At 37.9% G+C, this 20,553-nt stretch overlaps 1 protein-coding gene across 1 annotated transcript; it reads right to left on the bottom strand.

Moving 5' to 3' along the window:
• Positions 1–605: 605 nt before the first annotated feature.
• gmps (guanine monophosphate synthase) lies at positions 606–18,098 on the bottom strand. Its single transcript, XM_057348479.1, has 16 exons — positions 17,683–18,098; positions 15,938–16,116; positions 13,617–13,731; positions 13,067–13,164; positions 12,829–12,932; positions 12,523–12,716; positions 11,620–11,785; positions 10,431–10,582; positions 9,998–10,171; positions 9,461–9,566; positions 9,113–9,228; positions 8,269–8,394; positions 6,964–7,079; positions 6,461–6,591; positions 3,344–3,516; positions 606–2,670 (listed from the first exon to the last, which is right to left on the bottom strand). Exons 1-16 carry the CDS (start codon positions 17,707–17,709, stop codon positions 2,569–2,571), a joined length of 2,079 nt encoding a protein of 692 aa, XP_057204462.1. The 5' UTR covers positions 17,710–18,098; the 3' UTR covers positions 606–2,568.
• Positions 18,099–20,553: the final 2,455 nt, after the last annotated feature.

Below are 20,553 nucleotides of genomic sequence, written 5' to 3'. Positions count from 1 at the left end.
TTTATTGTAAATAGTTTATCAATGTGGGTCATTCTTTTTTAAATTCGTGTGCCCTCATAATCTTTGGTTAAAATGTGAAAATGCACTTCCTTCCTGTAATGATTATTAATCTTAAATGAAGTATGTTAAAGCCTTGGGCGGAGCATCCGTTAACTCCTCCCCTTCAACTGTCAGTCTGCTGCCAATTCCATTTCAAAATGCAACGGCTGTTTTATACATCCAATCAAATCACAGAGAAAGACGAATGCCACGCCCACTATTTTCTCACGAAGCGTCTCACAGCGAATGCGTGAGAATTGGCAGCCCTCGTCATGTGGCCCAACTTCCGGTAGACCATAAGTTTTATTTAATTTACTACAACTCCTATACAATACCACATTAATATAATATTAATTGTTATATTATAACCAAACAAAGACCGGAAGTTAACTGCGGGGCATGTGTGCGCGTCTGATGACTGATTCCTGTCAAGAGCACTGTGCAAAGGGTTATCCTAGTAGTTTGATCATGAGTAGTTTCCATACAGAAGCATAACTCAATCATTCATATTACTACCATTTTGCTAATAGCATCTGAATGATTAAAAGGTCATTGCGAAGGACAGCAAAATCTGAACACAGAGTTCTTTATTAAAGCTCAGTTTGCATTATACAAATATCAGCTTCAAACTGCATGCGGTGGCTTGGTCTGAGGCACAATACTAAGGTAAAACAGCATTGTTCATTTTTAAACAAAAGGGGAGCGGGAAAATCGACATAGAATTGCATAAATTAAACTGAATATCATGTAATATTGCAGTTTATCCACTAGGAACTTGTTAGATGTATTTTCAATAGACATGTAAAATATACACTACAGTAAAGGTGACACAGAAAAGACAATTAAGACAAAGATGTTCATCTTGCAGTTTTTTGCTATTGTGACAACAGAAGGTTATGAAATGAAATCTTTGAAGACAATAAATACCAAGCATGTTACTCATAACACAACAATTCTCTACATCATAAATTAGACCGAGGGCTGGACATAGATCTCCATTGGTGTCCATTCAAAGCATCCCCCTCTCTACATTTATAAGACCACATGTTTGTTAAAGGAGTGAAATATTGAAACCATACCCACAGGACTCCTACATTGACAGCAGCTTATAGTTAAAAATCTGTAAAGCTCAAACTGGCTTATAAAGGATTTGACCTATTCGGATGGTTTCTGCTCTTCAGAATAAAAGTCCCGTCAATCATCTACTCTTTTCTCTGTCTGCATCTTCTTTCTTGTGCCTTTGGAAACAAGACTGCTCTGCCCAGCTCAAGAAAATCCCAAGGCCTTTATCGGTGAAAATAAGTACACTATTGATCTTACTGAAACAAAAAATCATTTTCTCAATTTGTTTTCCCTCATGTTTCACAGTAAAAATACCTCAACGTTCTTTATACAAGACAAATGTACCCAAGAAGCATAACTGGTGTATAACACATATATCATGTATGAAGTTTATCATCTCACTGGCACTTTTTGTCTTGTTTTAGACACAAACCTCACTCATTTATTCTAGATTTATCCTTAAAACAATTGGGGGAAAAATGTAAATCAAGATTTATTCTCTAAAGCCAACGGGACTCATGCACGGGACTTTGCTTCTCAGGTAGATTTAGTTAGCGGATTTTAACTGTAAAACAATAATGTTGGTGTGAATTTGTCAAAATGATGCCTTTTCTAGAAAAGAGAGAGGAAAACAATGCAGCATAAAATAAAGTCACATCCCTGAAAAACAAAAAAATATAAAACAGGCACAAATTCCAGGAGCTCTCCATCGTCTCCTTCACAGCAAGCCTCTATTACACCAAACCTGCTGTCCACCAGCGCAACAGCAGCGCTCATGACACTCTGATCTGTTTTTGGCAAATACAGTTGAAAACATTAATTGGTCACGTCGTATCGCCACTTCTTTTAGAGAAGAGTTTATGTAAGAAAACCAAACAAATAAATCAACACCGCACAAGCCGGGTTATTGAAAACTGATCTTAAAGAAGGCAGGAAACAGCATTTGGAACTTTGTCCTTGAAACAGAATCTGTACGTTTGTTTAAAAAAAAAAAAGTCGCTTGTTCGTGTCATGCTGCACTTGGACAGTCAACTGCCCTAATATGACCTTCCACCTTCAGTAGCTACAACAGAGAATATGGAGAAGTGACCTGTCACAATGCATTAAACACAGAGAGCTGATATAAAAAACCTAAATCCATGTATCATCATTATCATCATCATCATCATCAATAATGAAGATAATAACAACATTAATAATAATAATACCAATGTTACAACCGACCCCAGAAAATGAGACGGAAGTCAAGTAGCGGTGTCAGTTTTACGCCAATCACAGTACAACCTGCCTGTGTGGGAATGTTCCGTCTCGGTGGGACAATGACAGGGCAGGCCGGCGTGACTAAAGGGGGGGTCCGCAGGTGCGGAGAAACTTTGGGATTCAGGGATTCGGGAGGGAATGTAGCAGTACTGGGTTAAGGGGGAGGTAGAGGAGACAAGGATAGGTCAGATGGTAAAGTCCACTGTTCTACTCCCACTCTGTGGTTCCTGGAGGCTTGGAGGTAAGGTCGTACATCACCCTCGAGATACCTGGAATTTTCTTGATCTCGTTGACCATTTTAAGAACCACCTGTGACCACAAAGCATGAGTTAGGGACACGTTATTGTATTCCCTTTATTCTTTTTTGATGTGTGACAAGGATGTCATGTGCATGTCTTAGAAAGTTTTTTCAGTGTCTTGCTGTTATTTCAACAAGTGTGCTAAGCACCATTAAAGGGATAGTTCACCCAAAAATGACATTTCTGTCATCAGGTTGTTAAACCTGTACACAAAAGATATTTTGCAGAATGTGGAAAACCAGAGTAGAAAGTAGTAGGAAGTTTTTCCTACTGTCAAAGTCGATCGTGCCACAGAATTGTCTGGTTATAAACATTCTTCGAAATATGTTTCTTGAGGGTGAGTAAATGATGACAGAATTGTCATTTTTGGGTGAACTATCCCTTTAAGACTGCTAGTGTGGGTTAAACTACATGTAACTCAAGACCACTAAATTCTAAATTTCATTCCATTGCACCACATCTAGCTAGTTTTCATGGCCCTCGTGCATTGTACTGTTCAGATTCTAAACTTTTCAACAAAATCTATTTTTTGCATCTATTAGCAGTTTAACATTAATTTGAAATCACTTTTTCTAATCAAACAAGATGATTGTCACCGATACAATAACCCACAACTGCAGATGAATTTCTTTTCTTAAAAAATGAGGATATGATAATGAGGATATCATTTCAGAATTTCTCACCTCTTCAGGGATTTGGTTGTCTGGAGTAGCGGCAATACCCGTCATGAAATCGCTGGTGATGAAGGTTCTGATGACCACGGATCGTCTGCAGGAGGGCTGCTTCGCAAGCGGGTCACGATCAAAGTGCAGTGGGGTGAGAATGATTGGCATTTGACTGATCTTGCCAGAGTAGCCTAGAAATAAAGCACAACATGATACTTCAACACACTGAACAGGCCCAAACACAAGTCTGTACAAACAAACCCGCGGAACATTTAAAAAGCCCTGCACAGCTGTAATATTGGAAGAACTATTTTGGGTTGGGTCCCTCTCTCTCCTGAGCTAGTCAATAGAAAATTATAGTTTGTTTTCAGTGACATTAAAGTGATAGCTCGTCCAAAGATAAAAATTCCGTCCTGATTTATTCACCCTCTTGTCATGTCAAACCTGTTCGACTTTCCCTCTTCCGCAGAACACAAAAGAAGATATTTTACAGAATGTTGTTAACCGAACAGCACCAACACCCATTCACGTCTATTGTACGGACACAAAACCAATGCAAGGCAATAGGTGCCAATTAACAACATTCTTCAAAATATCTTTTTTTGTGTTCTGCAGAAGAAGAAAAGTCAAACAGGTTTAAAATGACAAGACGTTGCGTAAATGATGACAGAATTTTTATCTTTGGACGAGCTATCACTAAAATTTTATTTTAATTTGAATTAAAATACAAGATCATTTGAATGTTTGGGTGTAATTTTCATGTAAATAAATTAATGCACAGGCCCAATTGTTGTACAACTGTTATTCTTAGCCATGGCTGTACCACCATGGTTTGTCGAGCATGTTTATTGATATCATTAATGTCTCTTATCCAAGCAAATGCAACAAGTTACAGATACCAGATGACTATTCATCTGGGCTGCAAAACATCTGGCCATACTCAGGGCTCTAGAGTGCGACCAATTTGGTCGCACATGTGACCTAATTTCTCAATAGTGCGACTAAAAAAATCTGAGGTCGCACTGGTGCGACCAGCCGTTCGAGGGAAAAAAAAATCTCTGCAAAAGTCTCCCTGTGGTTCAACAACAGACACATTAGGCCCATATCTTAGGCCCATATCGTGGTCTAAACCAATCAGAGATAGTGAAGGGCGGACCCCCCCTCTGATTGGCTGTGGTCCAGATATTCCTGTACGTGTGTGTACGTTTGAAAATGCTGTGCTGCAGTCGGACAGAGAGGTGAGTAGCCTATAGGCCCGTCAGATAAACATAGTGGATATTGCCGCTGATGATGAGAGAAGATGAAAAGAACGACTGACAACTTTTTAGTTAAGAATGTTAAGATAAGGCCTGATCCGTCCGAAAATCATAACCAATGCTCTGACACGCTAGACTGCGACTAAATGGTCTCATTTTGCAACTATTTTTCCTGCCAGTGCGACAAGTTTTTCTTAATGGTCGCACCGGTGCGACTGTCAAACTGATCAATATATAATTTTTGCGTATTATAAATTTAATGCGCAGAAATGTTATATTGCGCAAGCTGCGCATTCAGTCACTCATTTTCGTCTCCCCTCCTTCAACCATTCACTTATCTATCAGTGCCCCGCCCCCAAAGACGTAATTCGCGGGTTACGGGTAATAACTTGATCTTAAGAGGCGAAGGACCGAAAGAGCAGACAAGTGAAGCGCTCAATATTGCAACTTAAATAAATATGCAGAATACAAGAATTCCCCTGCTAAGGTACAAAACAGCAAAGATAACGAAATGTGTTGCAAGTATTGTATGCATGTGAAGCTAATGCAGGAAACATGTGTTTAAGCTTTATGCACTAAACTATTGTATAAAGATCTCTAACAACACTGCAAAGCATACAAAACGTTATACATCACGCTAAATACTATTTATTTGTGAGTCGCTATTGATAGAAGCCAAACGTGTATCAATGCAGCTTTCATGAAGAATAATCACTAAAAGCCTTCAGGTCTCGCGGATTGTTTGAGATGCTATTAACAAGAAACCTTGTAAAGGTATTCAGTTTGTTTCGTGACCAAACAGTTGGGAAACAAAACACGTGTTCCAGAATATTGCGCGAGGTCTTAAAGGGGCAGCAGCATAATAAAGATCTCTGTTTATAATGTTAATCAAACAACAACAGACGGGCCCAAAAACACTCACTGATATTAAAGGAATTGTGTTCTCTTATAGGAGACGTTCACAACAAATAAAGGAAGAAAGTAACTTTAAGAAAGATGTGCTTTAAATATGGTAAAGTGTTGAAAGAGAGTTTACATATACAATAAAAATAATTCATTCATAAACAATGATTTGTATTAATTTCTAATTGATTTATTAATGTATTAAACACATTTTAATGAAGTTTTAGTGATTCTTTTTTCTTACCTCACCCCACGACTCTGGTGCTATCAAATTAAGGGCTGGTGCCACCAACTGAATAACTTGGTAGCACCAGTGCCACCTCTCTCAAGTGTTAGTCTAGAGCCCTGCTTTCTTGTAGAATTGTGCTTCAAATAAAGAACTTTATGTTGACCAGATTGTTAGTTAATAATTTACAAGTCAATATTGCCTATATGGACAGCGATTAAAAAAAAAAGTGAACTTGTAAAACTGTGTTGTTAAATGCGATGCGGTCGAAAATTTGGGTGCACCTAACTTTTGTGCTGGTGCACCAGTGCAAAAAGTTAGTCTAGAGCCCTGATACTGTAAATTCTAAAACATGATGCCACATTAGCATTTATATACTTTACAATATTACTTGTCAAACAATTCTGCAATTACACATTGAACCACTAGGTGTCCACAAACCCCCAGTTTCACTTCATTCTTGCTTCCCTCTCACTTCATTTAGCTCTTGGTTTAAATATTTCTATAACTGGTAGTTGTGTATACATGTAATACATTCTCCTGAACATCCAGCAATCTTTAACACTGTCTGAACAAAAGTCAAAGTCTAACAGCAGCAGCAGCAACATCAGCTGATGACGTTTAACCAGCAGAATGAGACACAGCTGTGGTGAAAATATTTACTCTGCTCTGACAGTAGCCATTGCTGTGGTGGGAGTGTTTACGTCAGTAAACGTTATGACAATAATGAAGCAGACATTCAGTTCTTACCAGACTCCCTCAAAATGGAGTGTGCTACAAAGTCAGCTTGTCTTAGCGTGCTCAGTACACCAGTAGTCAGGAAAGTGGGTGTGATGTCACTGGGCGGCTCTTTTACGTGTGACCCAAAAACATAAACAACTCTGCGAATAGAGAAAAAAAATTACTTTATTTTTCTTATTACTTATTGAAGGTTCACACAATGGTTTACTCAAAAACAGAAGAATTGTATCATTAGTTACACGCCCTCATTTATTTCTAACTATTTTCTGGGCCTCTTTTCTTCAGTTAAACACAAAAGATTTCATGTCTGGGGACTCTGGGCTTTTGTTTTTCACAGCTTTGCATGAGACACAGTTCTTCCCCGTGCTGTAACTCTTGAATCTTATTTGCAGTCACATGACATGTGAGAACCAATTATTATGTGCACTAGCTTTAAGCCACCAGAGTGAGTAAATGAAGTTTTCCTTTATATTTGTTTAAAGGTTAAAAAAGCACTGCGACAAAGATATTACCTGTTGATGGCGTGACAGATTCGAGGGATGAGTCTGGCCAGAAACATCAGTGAATCCCAGTGAGGAGCTTCTTTACTGCTCACCCCACAAACATAACTGTATGAGCGACAGTCGCCCTGCAAAGAGAGATCACATGGTACCGGAGTTAGAACATGATCTGCCTTCTTAAAACAAGCTCAAACTACTCATTCAAATTTCTTAAGTTTCTTTTAGCATTCAGGTCCACCATCTATTAGACCTGTACTCTATTCTTTTATAGTTCACACAATCTTAAATTCATGCATAAATACAGCACAAAGCATGTCAAACCTCCGTCCCCCGTGAGTCAGCAGTCTGTCTGTGGTAATTTTAGCTCAGCGTGCTATTAGCAGTGGGCAGTTTATAATAGGAACGCTCAGCCATGCATCATAAAGCTATGTGGTGAGACACTGACTGCCTCTGTCTGGACGTGTTCTATCTAATGGCTTCATCTCACAGAACAAACCAGCCGACCATAAATCGGTCTATAAATACAAACATCATGAGACTCGCGCATGGCACCAATGCATTGGAGAAACTATCAGTCTGTGAACTTCTGATATATGACCGTTGGCCTCCTTTACATTTACTGAACTCCAAATAGCTATAAAATTACATCTAATCCTAAACAGTAACAAAGTGAGCGAGAGAGGAGAAAGGAGAGAGAGAGAGAGACAGTCAGTAAAAAATGCGTGTCAACAACTAACCACAGAACTGTGGCTACAGGAAAATAAGAAGTCAGAATGAAGGGTGTTGTGCAGGCAGACAGGTCATTCTACCATTCAGATTTTCTTTCCATTTATAGAGGAGAAATGTTTTACTTAGAGAGATAGTTCACCCATAAATACAAATTCTGTTATCATTTACTCACCCTCTTGTCACTTCAAACATGTTTGACTTTCTTTCTTCCGCAGAACACGAAAGAAGATATTTTGAAGAATGTTGGAAACCGAACCAACACCAGTTCACTTCTATTGTACGCACAAAACCAATGCAAGTCAATGTGTACTGCCGTTGTTCGGTTACCAACATCCTTCAAAATATCTTTATTTGTGTTCTACAAAGAAGAAAGAAAGTCAAACATGTTTGAAATGACACGAGGGTGAGTAAATGATGACAGAATTTTCATTTTTAGGTGAACAATCGCTTCAACAAAACACTGCAATTTCTGCACTCCAAGTGCACAAAGGAAAAACAAAAATGATTGTTTTTCAAACAGGCCTAATAACTGTTAGAAATCTAAATGCCCATTCATTTCTGAAAATGACAAGGCTGATAAAAGCTCACCTGGACACCGACAGTTTTGATTGGCAGCAGAAAGGCATTTAGTGAATGAAGGCTGGTGATCTGCATCAGTTTCTCCTCCTCCTCATCTGATATGCATGACTTCACTCTCTGAAGAAGGGTGTGTGGCTGAATGAAACCACAAAAAGATTGAGACTTTTATTAGCACGTAACATATTCCACTGGAAACTCAATCGACAGACTAAGAGGCCGTTTACGCGAGACAGTTTTCAACTAAAAACGGAAAACGCAAACTTTTGAAGACAGGTCTCAAAGTGCAAGTTTTTGAAAACGACGGCATTATCGTTTCCGTGTAAACTCTGAAGGCGGCGTTTTCCAAAAACGATGACGTCATATGCATGTGTATTACGCATTCAGTCTGTAGAAATGCGCGAGCGTATTCCCCAAACAATAATGGCGGCCTCTATGCTACCATGTTTGTGCCGCGTGACATACTTACTATCATTTCTCCAGCAAAAGGTAGATTTACTGCAATACTACAACCAGCGGAGAGTAGTATTTATATGCACACTACTATAAACACACATACACACCAACAAAGTGTATTAAAAGCGCTTTTTAGATTAAAACTTACTTAAAATTGTATGCGGATGTGCACAAGCACGTAGGGTTTCTTTATAGCGCAACAGTGCCATCCACTGGCATGGCATGCATAATACATCGTTTTAGTCGTTTTCCCCGATCCATGTAAATGAAGATCGTTTAGATAACGCTGTCATGTGTGCGTGAAACTTTTCAAAAACGCAAAGGAAAAACGTTTCCGTTTTTTATCGTGTAAACCTACTCTAATTGTTGAGAAACAGCACACCGCAGATTAAACGCTCACCTTTTTGACACTGGCAGAGAAATCTGTGATGATTTTCAGGATGTTATTGGTCTCAGCGAAGTCTTTACAGATGTAAGGCTCATCAGCACAGATCACTCGAATGGCCAAACCTGGACCTGCAGCACATAAAACAATCACAATTACAGCTGGGCATTATAAGCGAATGCATATCCAATGAAAACGATCCATGATTTGCATTGTGTTTAAATATTAGATATTTACTAAAAGACAGAACTGGAAGGAATCTGCTATAGGATATAAATCAACTTCTGACATATTAGTTCAACTTAAATCAGAAATAAAAAAATTGGTTAAATTCTTAAATTAGAAGCACGTTGATGGTCTCACCAGGGAAGGGGTGTCGAGAGACGATCTCTTCTGGAAGCCCCAGCTCTCGTCCCAACGCTCTCACTTCATCCTTATGGAAATCTTTCAGTGGTTCGATAACTTTTCCCTGCAGGGAACCACGTTCGAGAGAACAAAATAACAGTTAGGAAAGAGGCATAATTGTGTTTTTCTAAAGCTGAAAGGGAAAGAATCCCTGCTATAAACCTTTTTTCGGGTGCACAAAACATATTTGTACATATTTGCAAAAATATTGTACAAAAACAGTTCTTCCTTGAGTCCAGACATATAAAACATTACAAGTATTTATCTCCTTAAATGACAATCCATACATTAGAGAAACACTACTCCTATTTTGAGGGCATCTCAATATTTGTATTGTTTTTGCCTCTTTTTCATGCACACACCGTGAAGCCTGACAGGAATTATTGAGGAAAGACAAATAGAATAACATCACTGTTTATAACATTACAAACTGAACTCAAACCTGTAACACCCGTGTGAGCACCAAGGCTCAGTATGAAGCTGGTTGATGTTTACCTCATCTCGGAGTTTGCGGATGAGCTCTGTGTCATTATGGTGCGTTTTAATAACTTCTGCCTTTCCGCTAGCGAGATGAGAGGCACTCTCAATCAGGTCTGGCCTGAGCGTGCCTTGCGCCAGGTACACGTCCTCTGGCTTCAGATTCATCTCTCCGATCACCTCATTCGCAACCTGAGAGAGACAGCACATTACAGCCCACTGTCTACTACACATCCAGATAACCTCTTAAAAATGTAATGCTTTGTAATTGGTTTATTCTCCAGGTAAAGGCTTGTTGATGTTTACTCAAGATATTTTAAAGCAAATCAATAGCTAATTCAGTTCTGCACTAACGTAATACTCATCTAAAAATAATGACATCATCAATTCAGTTAATAGGAGATTAATGGTTATAGCAGAAAGCAGGATCATAAAATGCAGAGCTACACACCTTCACAAACGTATCCCCAATGATCTTTCTTTTCTCTTCTGGGTTGGTGGTCATGTTGAGTGTTTTGCTGATGCGTTTTCTGGGCGTGCGGTCTTCTTCTGATATTGGCAGTGTTGTTGTGCCGTTGTAAAAGGTGTGTGCTGCGTTTACAACTGTGAAGAAGACAGAAATATTAGAGTCACAAATTGTACAACGCTTAGTTCCAAGAGAGCTGATTTTTTTTTTAAATGTTTGTCAGGCATAAACAACATAAAAAAAGAATGGGGACCTTTCAAAAACCTTTTTTTAGTTCTTTTAAAAAATGTAGTGATGCAGTTTTGTTTAAAACATTTTATACATTTGGTATAATCCACCTGCAGAAAGCTATCTTTATATTGTTAAGAGACAACAAAGGGCAATAAAAAACGGTGCATAAACAATACATATATATTTTTCGTAGTGTCTATGTACACGGAGTACAAATAGCTCGCCTTGTTGACAGAGACTATTTACACTAGCTCCGCCCACCAATATGTGATTGGAATAGAGAAAGTGTACGAACGACGCCATTTCAAACAGCAACTCGAGTGGCATAAAGTGTGAAGTCTGTATGGTGCGGCATGGGAAACCGGGGTTTTAATCCCGCTGAAAAACTTCTTTAACCTTTTTTATTACTTTACAGATCATAAAGGCATGTTTTCAATAAAATTGATTTAAGACTTAAAATTCATTTTTATTCATAAACTTTAGGTTTAGGGTAAGGTTAGGGGTAGGTATAGGGCTTTAATATCTCAATAAATTGCCATCATTTTAATAATTTTTATAAATATAATGATTTACTGTCTGTTATTATTGCATAATGTTTAATGCACAACAATACTGAGGTGCAAATAGTAACTTTATCTGCCACTATTTATAAGTAAAAAGCATCTAACTACTATTTCTACTTAATCCAAAGAAAATAGGCCCTACAGCTATTTTTGGTTAGTGTAAATAGCATATCGCTAAGAAATGCTGCTATTTTCACTTAGTGTAAACATAACTTACTAGTATTTAAACTTAGTGTAAATAGCCGCTGCCTATATTTTTAATGAGGTTTAATTTTGAGGAACTTCGTGCATTCCTTGATTTTTTAACCAATTTTAATTTTTACAATATTTTCCATCTTTATTTGACATTCGCCCAACCAAAACAAACATTTTCCTGTTACCTTTGAGATTGATGCCCAGTTTTGTCAGTGCTTCCTCAACGCTCTGACTCTCTCTCTTCCTCATGAAGCCGTTGTCAATGTGAACAGCGATCACCTGATCCTGATTCAGGGCTTTATTCAGCAGAGCTGTGCACACGGTTGAATCTACACCACCGCTCAATAAAACCTGCACAGAGATTCCAGTTTACACACACATCACTCTTGAACTATAAACAACTATTCCATAGAAAACCGTACAAAGGGTGTGAGAGGGAGGGAGATTCAATAAGCAAAAGATTATAAAGCCAATATAACCCTCTGTTCATTTTCTCTAGAGAGGAGACCCACTTTACAGAGTCAATCACCTTGCTTTAGGAAAGAGTGCCAAGTAATTGGCATTTTTTAATTACTTGCTCTCACACACACACACACACTCAAATCTCACCCAAGCATCGCCTCAAGCAACAGCAATTAATAGACAAATTAGAGTATTATGGTCATATCAAATATGCTTTCAAAAACAAAATCTTAGTATATCAAGGCAGATCCATAATAATAGCATCACTTTCACTCAAGTGTTCAGCGTTCGGCTGGTGATCCCAAGCCAATTTAGACCCCTTGTGAAAGATGCTAAACCATTCCGCTGCCAAAAAGCATCCTGTAATGCCATCGGTGTAATCATCCTCCTCCTGCTGCTCAGGAGAACTTCTGAGGCCAGAACTGAGTGCCCACAAGGCCAGATGGCAGAATTCAAGCATGAAATCAAATCGTTCAAAAAGCATGCAAACAAATCGTTTACTTTTAAAATGACAGACCTCACAGTTTCCGACACAAATATTATTATTCCCTATTAAACCCACAGAATATACTATCTATTGATAGGAATACTGGTTAATTGTTCATGCAAAGTTGTTCTGTACTCACCAGGACTTTGGATTTGTCTACTTTCTCACTGATATCTCTAATGCAGTCGAGCTGACGGTTCTGGACGGTAAAGTTACTGCTGCAGCCAGCGATCTCAAACAGGAAGTTGCGTAACATGTCCATCCCCCTCTCTGTCAGATCCACCTCTGGATGAAACTGAGTCCCATACAGCTTCTTCTGTTCATTAGCAATGCCTGAGAAACAGATGATGACGGAAAATGCCTTAAACCTCAAACGCCCACAGCAGACATCCTTAACTTTACAGGATTTAGGACATGAAAAATCTGCTATTTCCTGTCTGCCTACCCGCAATGATATTTCCAGACTGGGCGACAACTTTAAATCCATCTGCTACTTTGTCGACACTGTCTCCGTGTGTCAACAGCACGTGTTCCTCTTTCTGCAGGCCCCTTAAAACACACAAGAGAACGTGTGAGTGCAATTCTTCATATAACCATGGGCTTTTAGGAAGTTTGCCAAATATGCCAAACATGGTGAAAGAGAAAATATATCATGTTAAATAACGCAAGCAGGGGATTTCTACCTAAAAAGTGAGCAGGAGTTGTCCAGAGCAATGTTGAAAACACCATCCTCTCGCACACTCTTCCTGTGCACCGTGCCTCCAAACACTTTATTCATCATCTGAGGAATGCAAAAGTGTGACGGATTATACGCTAGACAGTCTATTTGTTTACAGAAAGAATATGCCAATAGCACTATGATGGATTATCCTTATGAAAAATATTGTGATGCATGGCTATTAGATATAAGAAGGCAAGGCAAGTTTAATTATATAGCACATTTTATCCACAAAGATATTCAAAGTGATTTGCAAAGAAATTATTTACAAAGAGAAAAAAGATACATAAGGAATAGAAATAACAGACTAATGATATTAAGGGTTTTGAAATAACAATCAAATTGAACTAAAATTGTGTATATTTTAAGATGTGAATATAAATAGAATAAAACGAAAGAAAAAGAAGAAAATAGCACAGCCCTCAGTCGGTAAATGCACAGCTAAAGAAATTTTAATCTGGATTCGAATGTGTCTATTGTTACAGCACAAATGTAACAAACAAACAAAATCTCACCTGCATTCCATAGCAGATTCCAAGTACAGGTTTTCCAATGGTGAATATAGCAGGGTCAAACCAGGGTGCATCCTCAGCATAGACCGAGTTTGGGCCTCCAGATATAATAATCGCCCTAACACCAAATAGAACCCTTATTGTTAAAATATAAACCAAAACACAATACCTAAAATCTCAAGTGGTTCAGAAAAATGGATCTAGCCTGTCTAAACTTGAAGTACTGAGAGAGTGAAAGCTATAGTGCCAAGGTCAGATTACATGAGCAGCCCCTTATCTGACTAAGTTGTGGCTCTTTCTATTAGGTCCAATCTGTGTCCCTCACTGTCCAGTGCTTCAGGAAAACACATCAGCTTTGTTTCTTTTTCTCTCCTCACAGGTGGGATGCTCAGATCTCTACAAACTCACACTGTGTTCTCAAAAAGACATAACAAAATAAACCAATCCACACGTTTATCTTCAGCACTGACCGGTGTTTTGCAAATGTGTGGGACATGTTTTACAAGAGTTTAAGATTTCTGAGCACTTGCATTTGTTTTAATTCCCACTGGTAAAATGTTGGTTGATCTTTACTAGGGATGTAACAATATTATCGATATCGGGTTATCGCAATAGCAAAATTGTCTCAATATTATCGTGGTCACATGACTGTTTGAAACGCCTAACATAGAGAATGTTCGAAAAAATAATAGATGTTACCTTTGGTAAAGTCCATCTGGTGCAATTATTTTATTTTATTAAAGGGATTTTTAGGTCATTTGACCCATCTCATACTATAACTCATACCTCTAAGCAACATTTATGATTTTTTGTCATTTTAAATATTGCAATACATATTGTACTGTGGCCTTTATACCGAGGTATTATTGCACAGTGAGACTTTGATATTGTTACATCCCTAATCTTCACAATAACATTTTTGACAAATTCAAAGCAATGTTGGAAACACTTTATAATAAGGCTGTATTTGTTAACGTTAATACATTGAACAACAATACTTCTAGACCAGGGGTTCCCAAACTTTTCAGGCCGCGACCCCCAAAATAACAGTGCCATGGACTCGAGACCCCCACTATCCTCGGAGGTGGCTAAAGTATACACACACTGCGCTAATTAGGTCTATCCAAACATGCACATGACAACACAAAAGAACACAGTCTAACATAATATGACTTTATAGTTATTTACTCATTATTTTACTAGTTGTTATACATGAACCATGAACTATTACTACAGATGGTCAAATTTGATCAAACTGAGTGATTCGAGTGCTGATGGAAGATGGATTTCCTTTTTATGCAAACGCCGGCCTCTTTTCGTACCTGAGGATGATGGCCTTTCTGTCTGCGGCGCTCTCCGCCCTCCTCCGCTGGCCTCCCTGCGTTGTCTTTGGTCGATTAACCAACATTTCATTTCGACATAAGAATATCCTAAACTTACAAGCCTGAAAAATAATCTGCTTGCACATATGGGAATGTTTAACGTGGTGCTGTAAATTGACTTGCTGCCCTAACCTAATGCGGTTGCTAATGTGACATAAAAACCTCAGGGCTCACTATCGAGGGGGAGCAAATTCCAAAGGCTGATGGCTTTTTATTTGCATGGTTTTATTTTTTACTTAACTACTATTTATATGTTTTGTTACACTTACTGATTAAATACGCTATTCCTAAAAAAAAAAAAAGATTTCTGGAAATCACCTTGCGACCCCACACTCGCAGCCGGCTTTGCAACACCCCGGGGGGTCCCGACCCCTACTTTAGGAACCTCTGTTTTTATTTATTAATCTTAAGATCAAGTTAGGTTTTGCATTTACTAATACTTGTTTTAATCAAAAGCTGTACGTATTAACATTAGTTAATAACCAATGAACTAACATGAACAATTATTCAATATCTACAGACATGAAATAGCATTAAAAAAGATTAATAAATGCTGAAAACTGTTGCTCATTTATGGTTCGTGTTAGCTAATGCATTAACTAATACAACCTTATTGTAGCAAATACAACCTTATTGTAAAGCGTTATGTAAATATCATATCATCACTCTTTCATTAAAATCAGTAAATACATAAACAAGAAATGTATTTAATGGAAACAATGATTAGGAAGATCTGATCAGACCTGTCTCAAGTACACAGCACTGTCACTGATAGAGAATACTCCTGATAAATGGCATACTTTGCTGTGCTGTGCAACTACTGTTTAGTAAAACTATTAGTATTAATGCTTCCGCTTTTTTTTTACATAAGAACATTCTTTTACTACTTTTCACTACAGTCTCACCTGATAAGAGAAACAAGCATGGTTTAGATGGGCTCACCTGAAACCCTGCTCTCTGATGGCAAACGCTGGCGTCTCCAGAGGTAAAATCTCTGACTGGACCAACAGCTCTCGCACCCGCCTGTCAATCACTTTTCCATACTGTGCTCCTGCATCCAGGATCACCACAGCACCCTCATAGGAACATAAACCATCTTTGGGTTCTCCAACAATATCCAGCTGCATACACACACATTTAAAGAGTGCATACACAAAATACATTGAAAGAGTGAAATCTCAGAAAATCGATTTAAAATGCACTAATTGAACTTGTGACGCATTAAAGGCATGTGTGCACATGTGACTAGAGATGTGCTGCTTCTGATCAGTGTAGTCTGTACTAGCCACATGAATACCAAGAAGGTGATTGATGTTGTGCAGATAACCATTTCTGTACCTCAGACTTGCATTAATGTCTTAAAATATTTAAACACTGGTTTTGCTGTTAAATGATTCAAATACAATCAGAAAGACAGTAAAATATGCTTCAATGAAGCTAAACACTTTCTTAGGAATTTTATGGGTTTAACGTGTAAGAGAAATTAAAAAAAGAAAAATTGACATTTTTATTAATTTTTGACAAGGAAACACAATTTGTGTGAGACTAAGAATCATGTAAGTGTATAGGCGGTCATGAAGAGTGGGGGGCTTTTACCCATACTTGGGGCCCCAGATAAAGGGGCAACAGTAACAGGGAAAATATCAGCATGTATTTTTAATACATTTAAGCAAGATTTTGAACAGCATAAAAAGTTAATATTTATTCATCATGGAAAGTGTTAGGATTTCATCATTTCTCTATTGACCATGTAGTGCATTTTAAAACGCCCAAATCAAACTTTGTATCACTAAATCCTTAAATATACCCCAGGCTTGTGAAAAAGATAACGCAACTCAAATATTTCACGCTTGCACTATGTAGCATTTGGTCTTTTTCAGCAAAACCGTCTCTCTTGCTGTGGTTTATAGTATGAACGTTCCCACGTGGTTTTGAGCGCAAGATAACAGCACTTCACTCACTTCCAAACAGATCTCAACTCAAACCCTGCAAAAGTCCGTAAAATTAACAAACCTAAAGTTAGTTGATAATAACAACTTGAAGTGTGCAAATGTTAATCAGCAGTCATTAAATTTGCGGGGGAAAAACTGTTTCAGTCTTAGTCAACAGAAAACATGATTCAGTCAGAATATGCACTGGCCTGTTTATAGGCTACAGCTGATATTAGCGTAAGGACGCACAAAGCAACTTTTTCGTTCGCCTTAAAGAAATGTATACGCGGATAAATATATATATTCATTTTAGCTACACGAACCCCGCCAGTGTTTCACGGGTCTCATTGGCAATTGAGGCTCAGCATGTCACACTGAATAAAGCTAACTAGCATTAGCTTAGCCTCATGGACAGCGCTCGTGAGCCCGGCTTCTGTTTCTCAAGGCAGCGCGCGGTGAGCCTGTAGACCTCGCCCGGGGCACAAAAAGCTCCCACTATCACTTTCACATTAGACACCACGAGATCAGACAGGGTGGCATGCACTGGAACGATAACATTCATAAACAATGCTTTCATAAAGACACAACAATCTCCGAAAGCATAACATCCTGGGTGCGCAGTCTGCTACAAGTTTCCCAGAACGGACAGGCCGCGTGTGAACGGCGACTACCGGAGGAGCCCCGTCCGCAGCGAGCACCGGAGATACGCACAAGGACGGGCTGAACTTCTGTGCATGCTCAGTTCGGTTTACTGACCTTGCTATCCCCGTTACACAGCGCCATGGATGCGTGCTGTGGAATGGACACCACTGTCTCGCGTGTTATTCTCTTCTGAGCGTGTTCGGCGAATCCTCCACTACCGCTTCCGTGTGAGTGCCGACGGTATCTATCTGCCGCTCGCCTGCTGGTACTAACGTTACTACCGTTCCGTAGCTCACCCAAGCTCAATGCGAGCGCTGAAAGGGAGGAGTTTGACGTTTAGAGACGGAGAAAACTTTCTGTTGGCTGGGGGATTACGGACAAGACAGCCTGCAGGGTATCAAGGGCAGAACTTTGTTACAGAGTTGCATGACCAATTTAATTTTGTAATCGAGTCAAATAAGATTTAAATTGTCTTTAAATGAAGCTGTGGGTCATGAAAGGGGTCTTTGTCTCTCAGTTACTCTGTAGAATTAAATCAAGCTCTGAAATGTTAGGCATTGTGGCTAATTAAAAAATTTTTGTTTACAGAATGATTCGTAATTAAAATGATACTTCACCCAAAAATGAAAATTAACCACTCACCTTCGAGTTGTTCCAAATGTGTATACATTTTTTTGTTCTGATTAAACCAGAGAAAGATATTTGGAATAATGCTTATAACCAAACAGATCTCAACACCCATTGACTGCCATAGTAGGAAAAAATACTTTAACGTTGTTGTTTTTTTGTTCTGTTGAACACAAAAGAAGACATTTTGAAGAATGTAGGACAGCAAACAGTTCTGTGAGATCTGTTCGGTTATAAATCCCTTTAAGATCAACCATCACTCTTAATTCTTGATTTGAAGTTAATATAAGTTTTTATAAAGTCATAACTGGTTTGAGGGATTAACAATCACATATCCAAGAAAACAGCTGTGACTCCATCTGCTAATGGTGAAAAATGGTTTACTAGTCACATGTCTTTATTCAACATGCTCTGTCACATGCATTTAAATCTTTTTACTGATTCCACAGTTCCACACACAGTCATTCATTATCTCATGATGGAGAATGGGAGGGGTCCTATCAAATGACTGTAAAAATCTAAAGAGGAATTTTGACCACTTAGCAACAGACCTGGGCCCGTATTCACAAAACATTTTATTTTAACACTAAGAGCTCTCCTAAACAGCAGTAAAAGTTTTTAGTTAAGAGTTTACACTTAAAAGCTATTCACAATGCTTCTGAGAGCAACTTTTACTAAGGAACAGAAATAAATGTTAAGCTAAGAAAAAGGGCGGGGTTGACCTCGTTGCTATGGATGATGTCAGCAAGTTTACTGACTATGACCACAGTGATTGACTGATAGAGGATGGGTCTGTGTTAGTCATTTAATCATAGAAATATTATAGTATGAGGTCTCATGCTGACATATTTAAATTACGATCTTAAAACAAAAATGTAGTCATATTCAAATTAAATGTTTTAATATTTATTGCCGTATTCAAATTAAGATGATAAAATATACACTAAATTACTAATTCAACAAGTGAAGAGTTCATTTACAAGAACAAATAACTGTTTTTTTTCAAAATTCAAGTTTTTATTGTGCATTCCAATCAATATTAATCAAATTGTTTGTTTTTTTATTGTTTTTTATTAAGTAACAATAACTTTAAAAATACAGCTAACAAATACAACAAAACACAATAAACAACATGATTTTTAATTATTTTAAAAAAGGAGTTATCTTGTGCAAATAAGCTATATGTTCATATAAAGTAAATGTTCAGCTAATTGTAAGCTTTTTGCCTGTCTTATTAACAGTTAGCAGATATTAGTAGTCTTTATGGTTGAGCTCATTGTCATGAAATCTTTCTAAAATGTTTTAGTTTCAAGGTAGACTGCCGGTGTTACAGCCATTTTAGGATTGTTGTGAGTTGGTCTTAGTGACTTAGGAGTCCTCTTCACTACTCCTAACGTCTCACAGTTTTAGGAGCTAGTTTTAGCGCTAAAACGCTTTGTGAAATACTCTTAGCACAAAAAATTAGGAGTCCTAAAATTAGGACAGACACGCCCATTATTTTTAAGAGTTTCTCCTAAATCAGCAAGTTATAGCTACTTTTAGCCTTAAGATGTTTTTCATGAAAAATCTTAGCGCAAAGAGTTGCTAGTGACAAAACTCTAAGAAAATTCTTAGAAATGTGGGCGTTTCCCCTTAGAATTACAGAAAAGATCCTAGTAAAGAAGAAAGTAATTCATTAAGTATCTTAACCCTTAAAAGAGCTCTTAAGGTCCCAAATTTTGGGAGAGTTTCGTTAGCAACAGAGAAAATGGACGAAACACGAAAAGTGAGAAGAAATGTGTTTCCATGCATGACAATTTCTATATTACTTTTAAGGTTTATAAGATTTTTTATTTTTATTGTTTTTTGTGTGTGTGTGTTCAACTTTTGATTATCTTGGTTTTGGTTTTCTTGTATAGCTGCTTTGATGCAATGCAAATTGTAAAAGCGCTATAAAATAAAATTACATTGAATCGAATGACAGTGAGTTAATAAGACTCTGGACATTAGATCGTGCAGGGTTCATGTGTGTGACCAATCCTATTAGAGACACACTAACATCTCCAAAACAGCGCAGAAATGCCATAGCACCAGAAATAGAAGAAATCACTACAATTTAGCAACTGGAGAAATGCAGCTATGCAGCAGAGATGATTTGGTTCTGTCACAACCTTCTATAGTGATCACACAAACAATTACAGCACTTACAGAAACTTATTGTGCCACTGTTCATTTTCTATCAGATACGTTGACATTAACAGCATGGTAATAAAAAATAAAGAAAGAATATATATATATATATATATATATATATTTACAGTATATATATACTGTATATACACACACACACACGCACTATATATATATATATATATATAT

The sequence above is a fragment of the Triplophysa rosa genome, linkage group LG12 (assembly GCF_024868665.1).
Source record: "Triplophysa rosa linkage group LG12, Trosa_1v2, whole genome shotgun sequence".
NCBI classification, from domain to species: domain Eukaryota; kingdom Metazoa; phylum Chordata; class Actinopteri; order Cypriniformes; family Nemacheilidae; genus Triplophysa; species Triplophysa rosa.
The sequence above is the reverse complement of the archived record's forward strand: the minus strand, read 5'-3'. Positions and strand labels throughout refer to the sequence as shown.

Excerpts from the sequence above, each read along its gene's own strand:
- gmps (XM_057348479.1), bottom strand. The coding sequence starts at position 17,709 with ATGGCGCTGTGTAACGGGGATAGCAAG. Across the intron at positions 12,933-13,066 it reads AACTCCTGCTCACTTTTTAG|GGGCCTGCAGAAAGAGGAAC; the intron begins GTAGAAATCCCC and ends GTGTGTTTTAAG. Across the intron at positions 9,567-9,997 it reads TCCGCAAACTCCGAGATGAG|GGAAAAGTTATCGAACCACT; the intron begins GTAAACATCAAC and ends GGTTCCCTGCAG.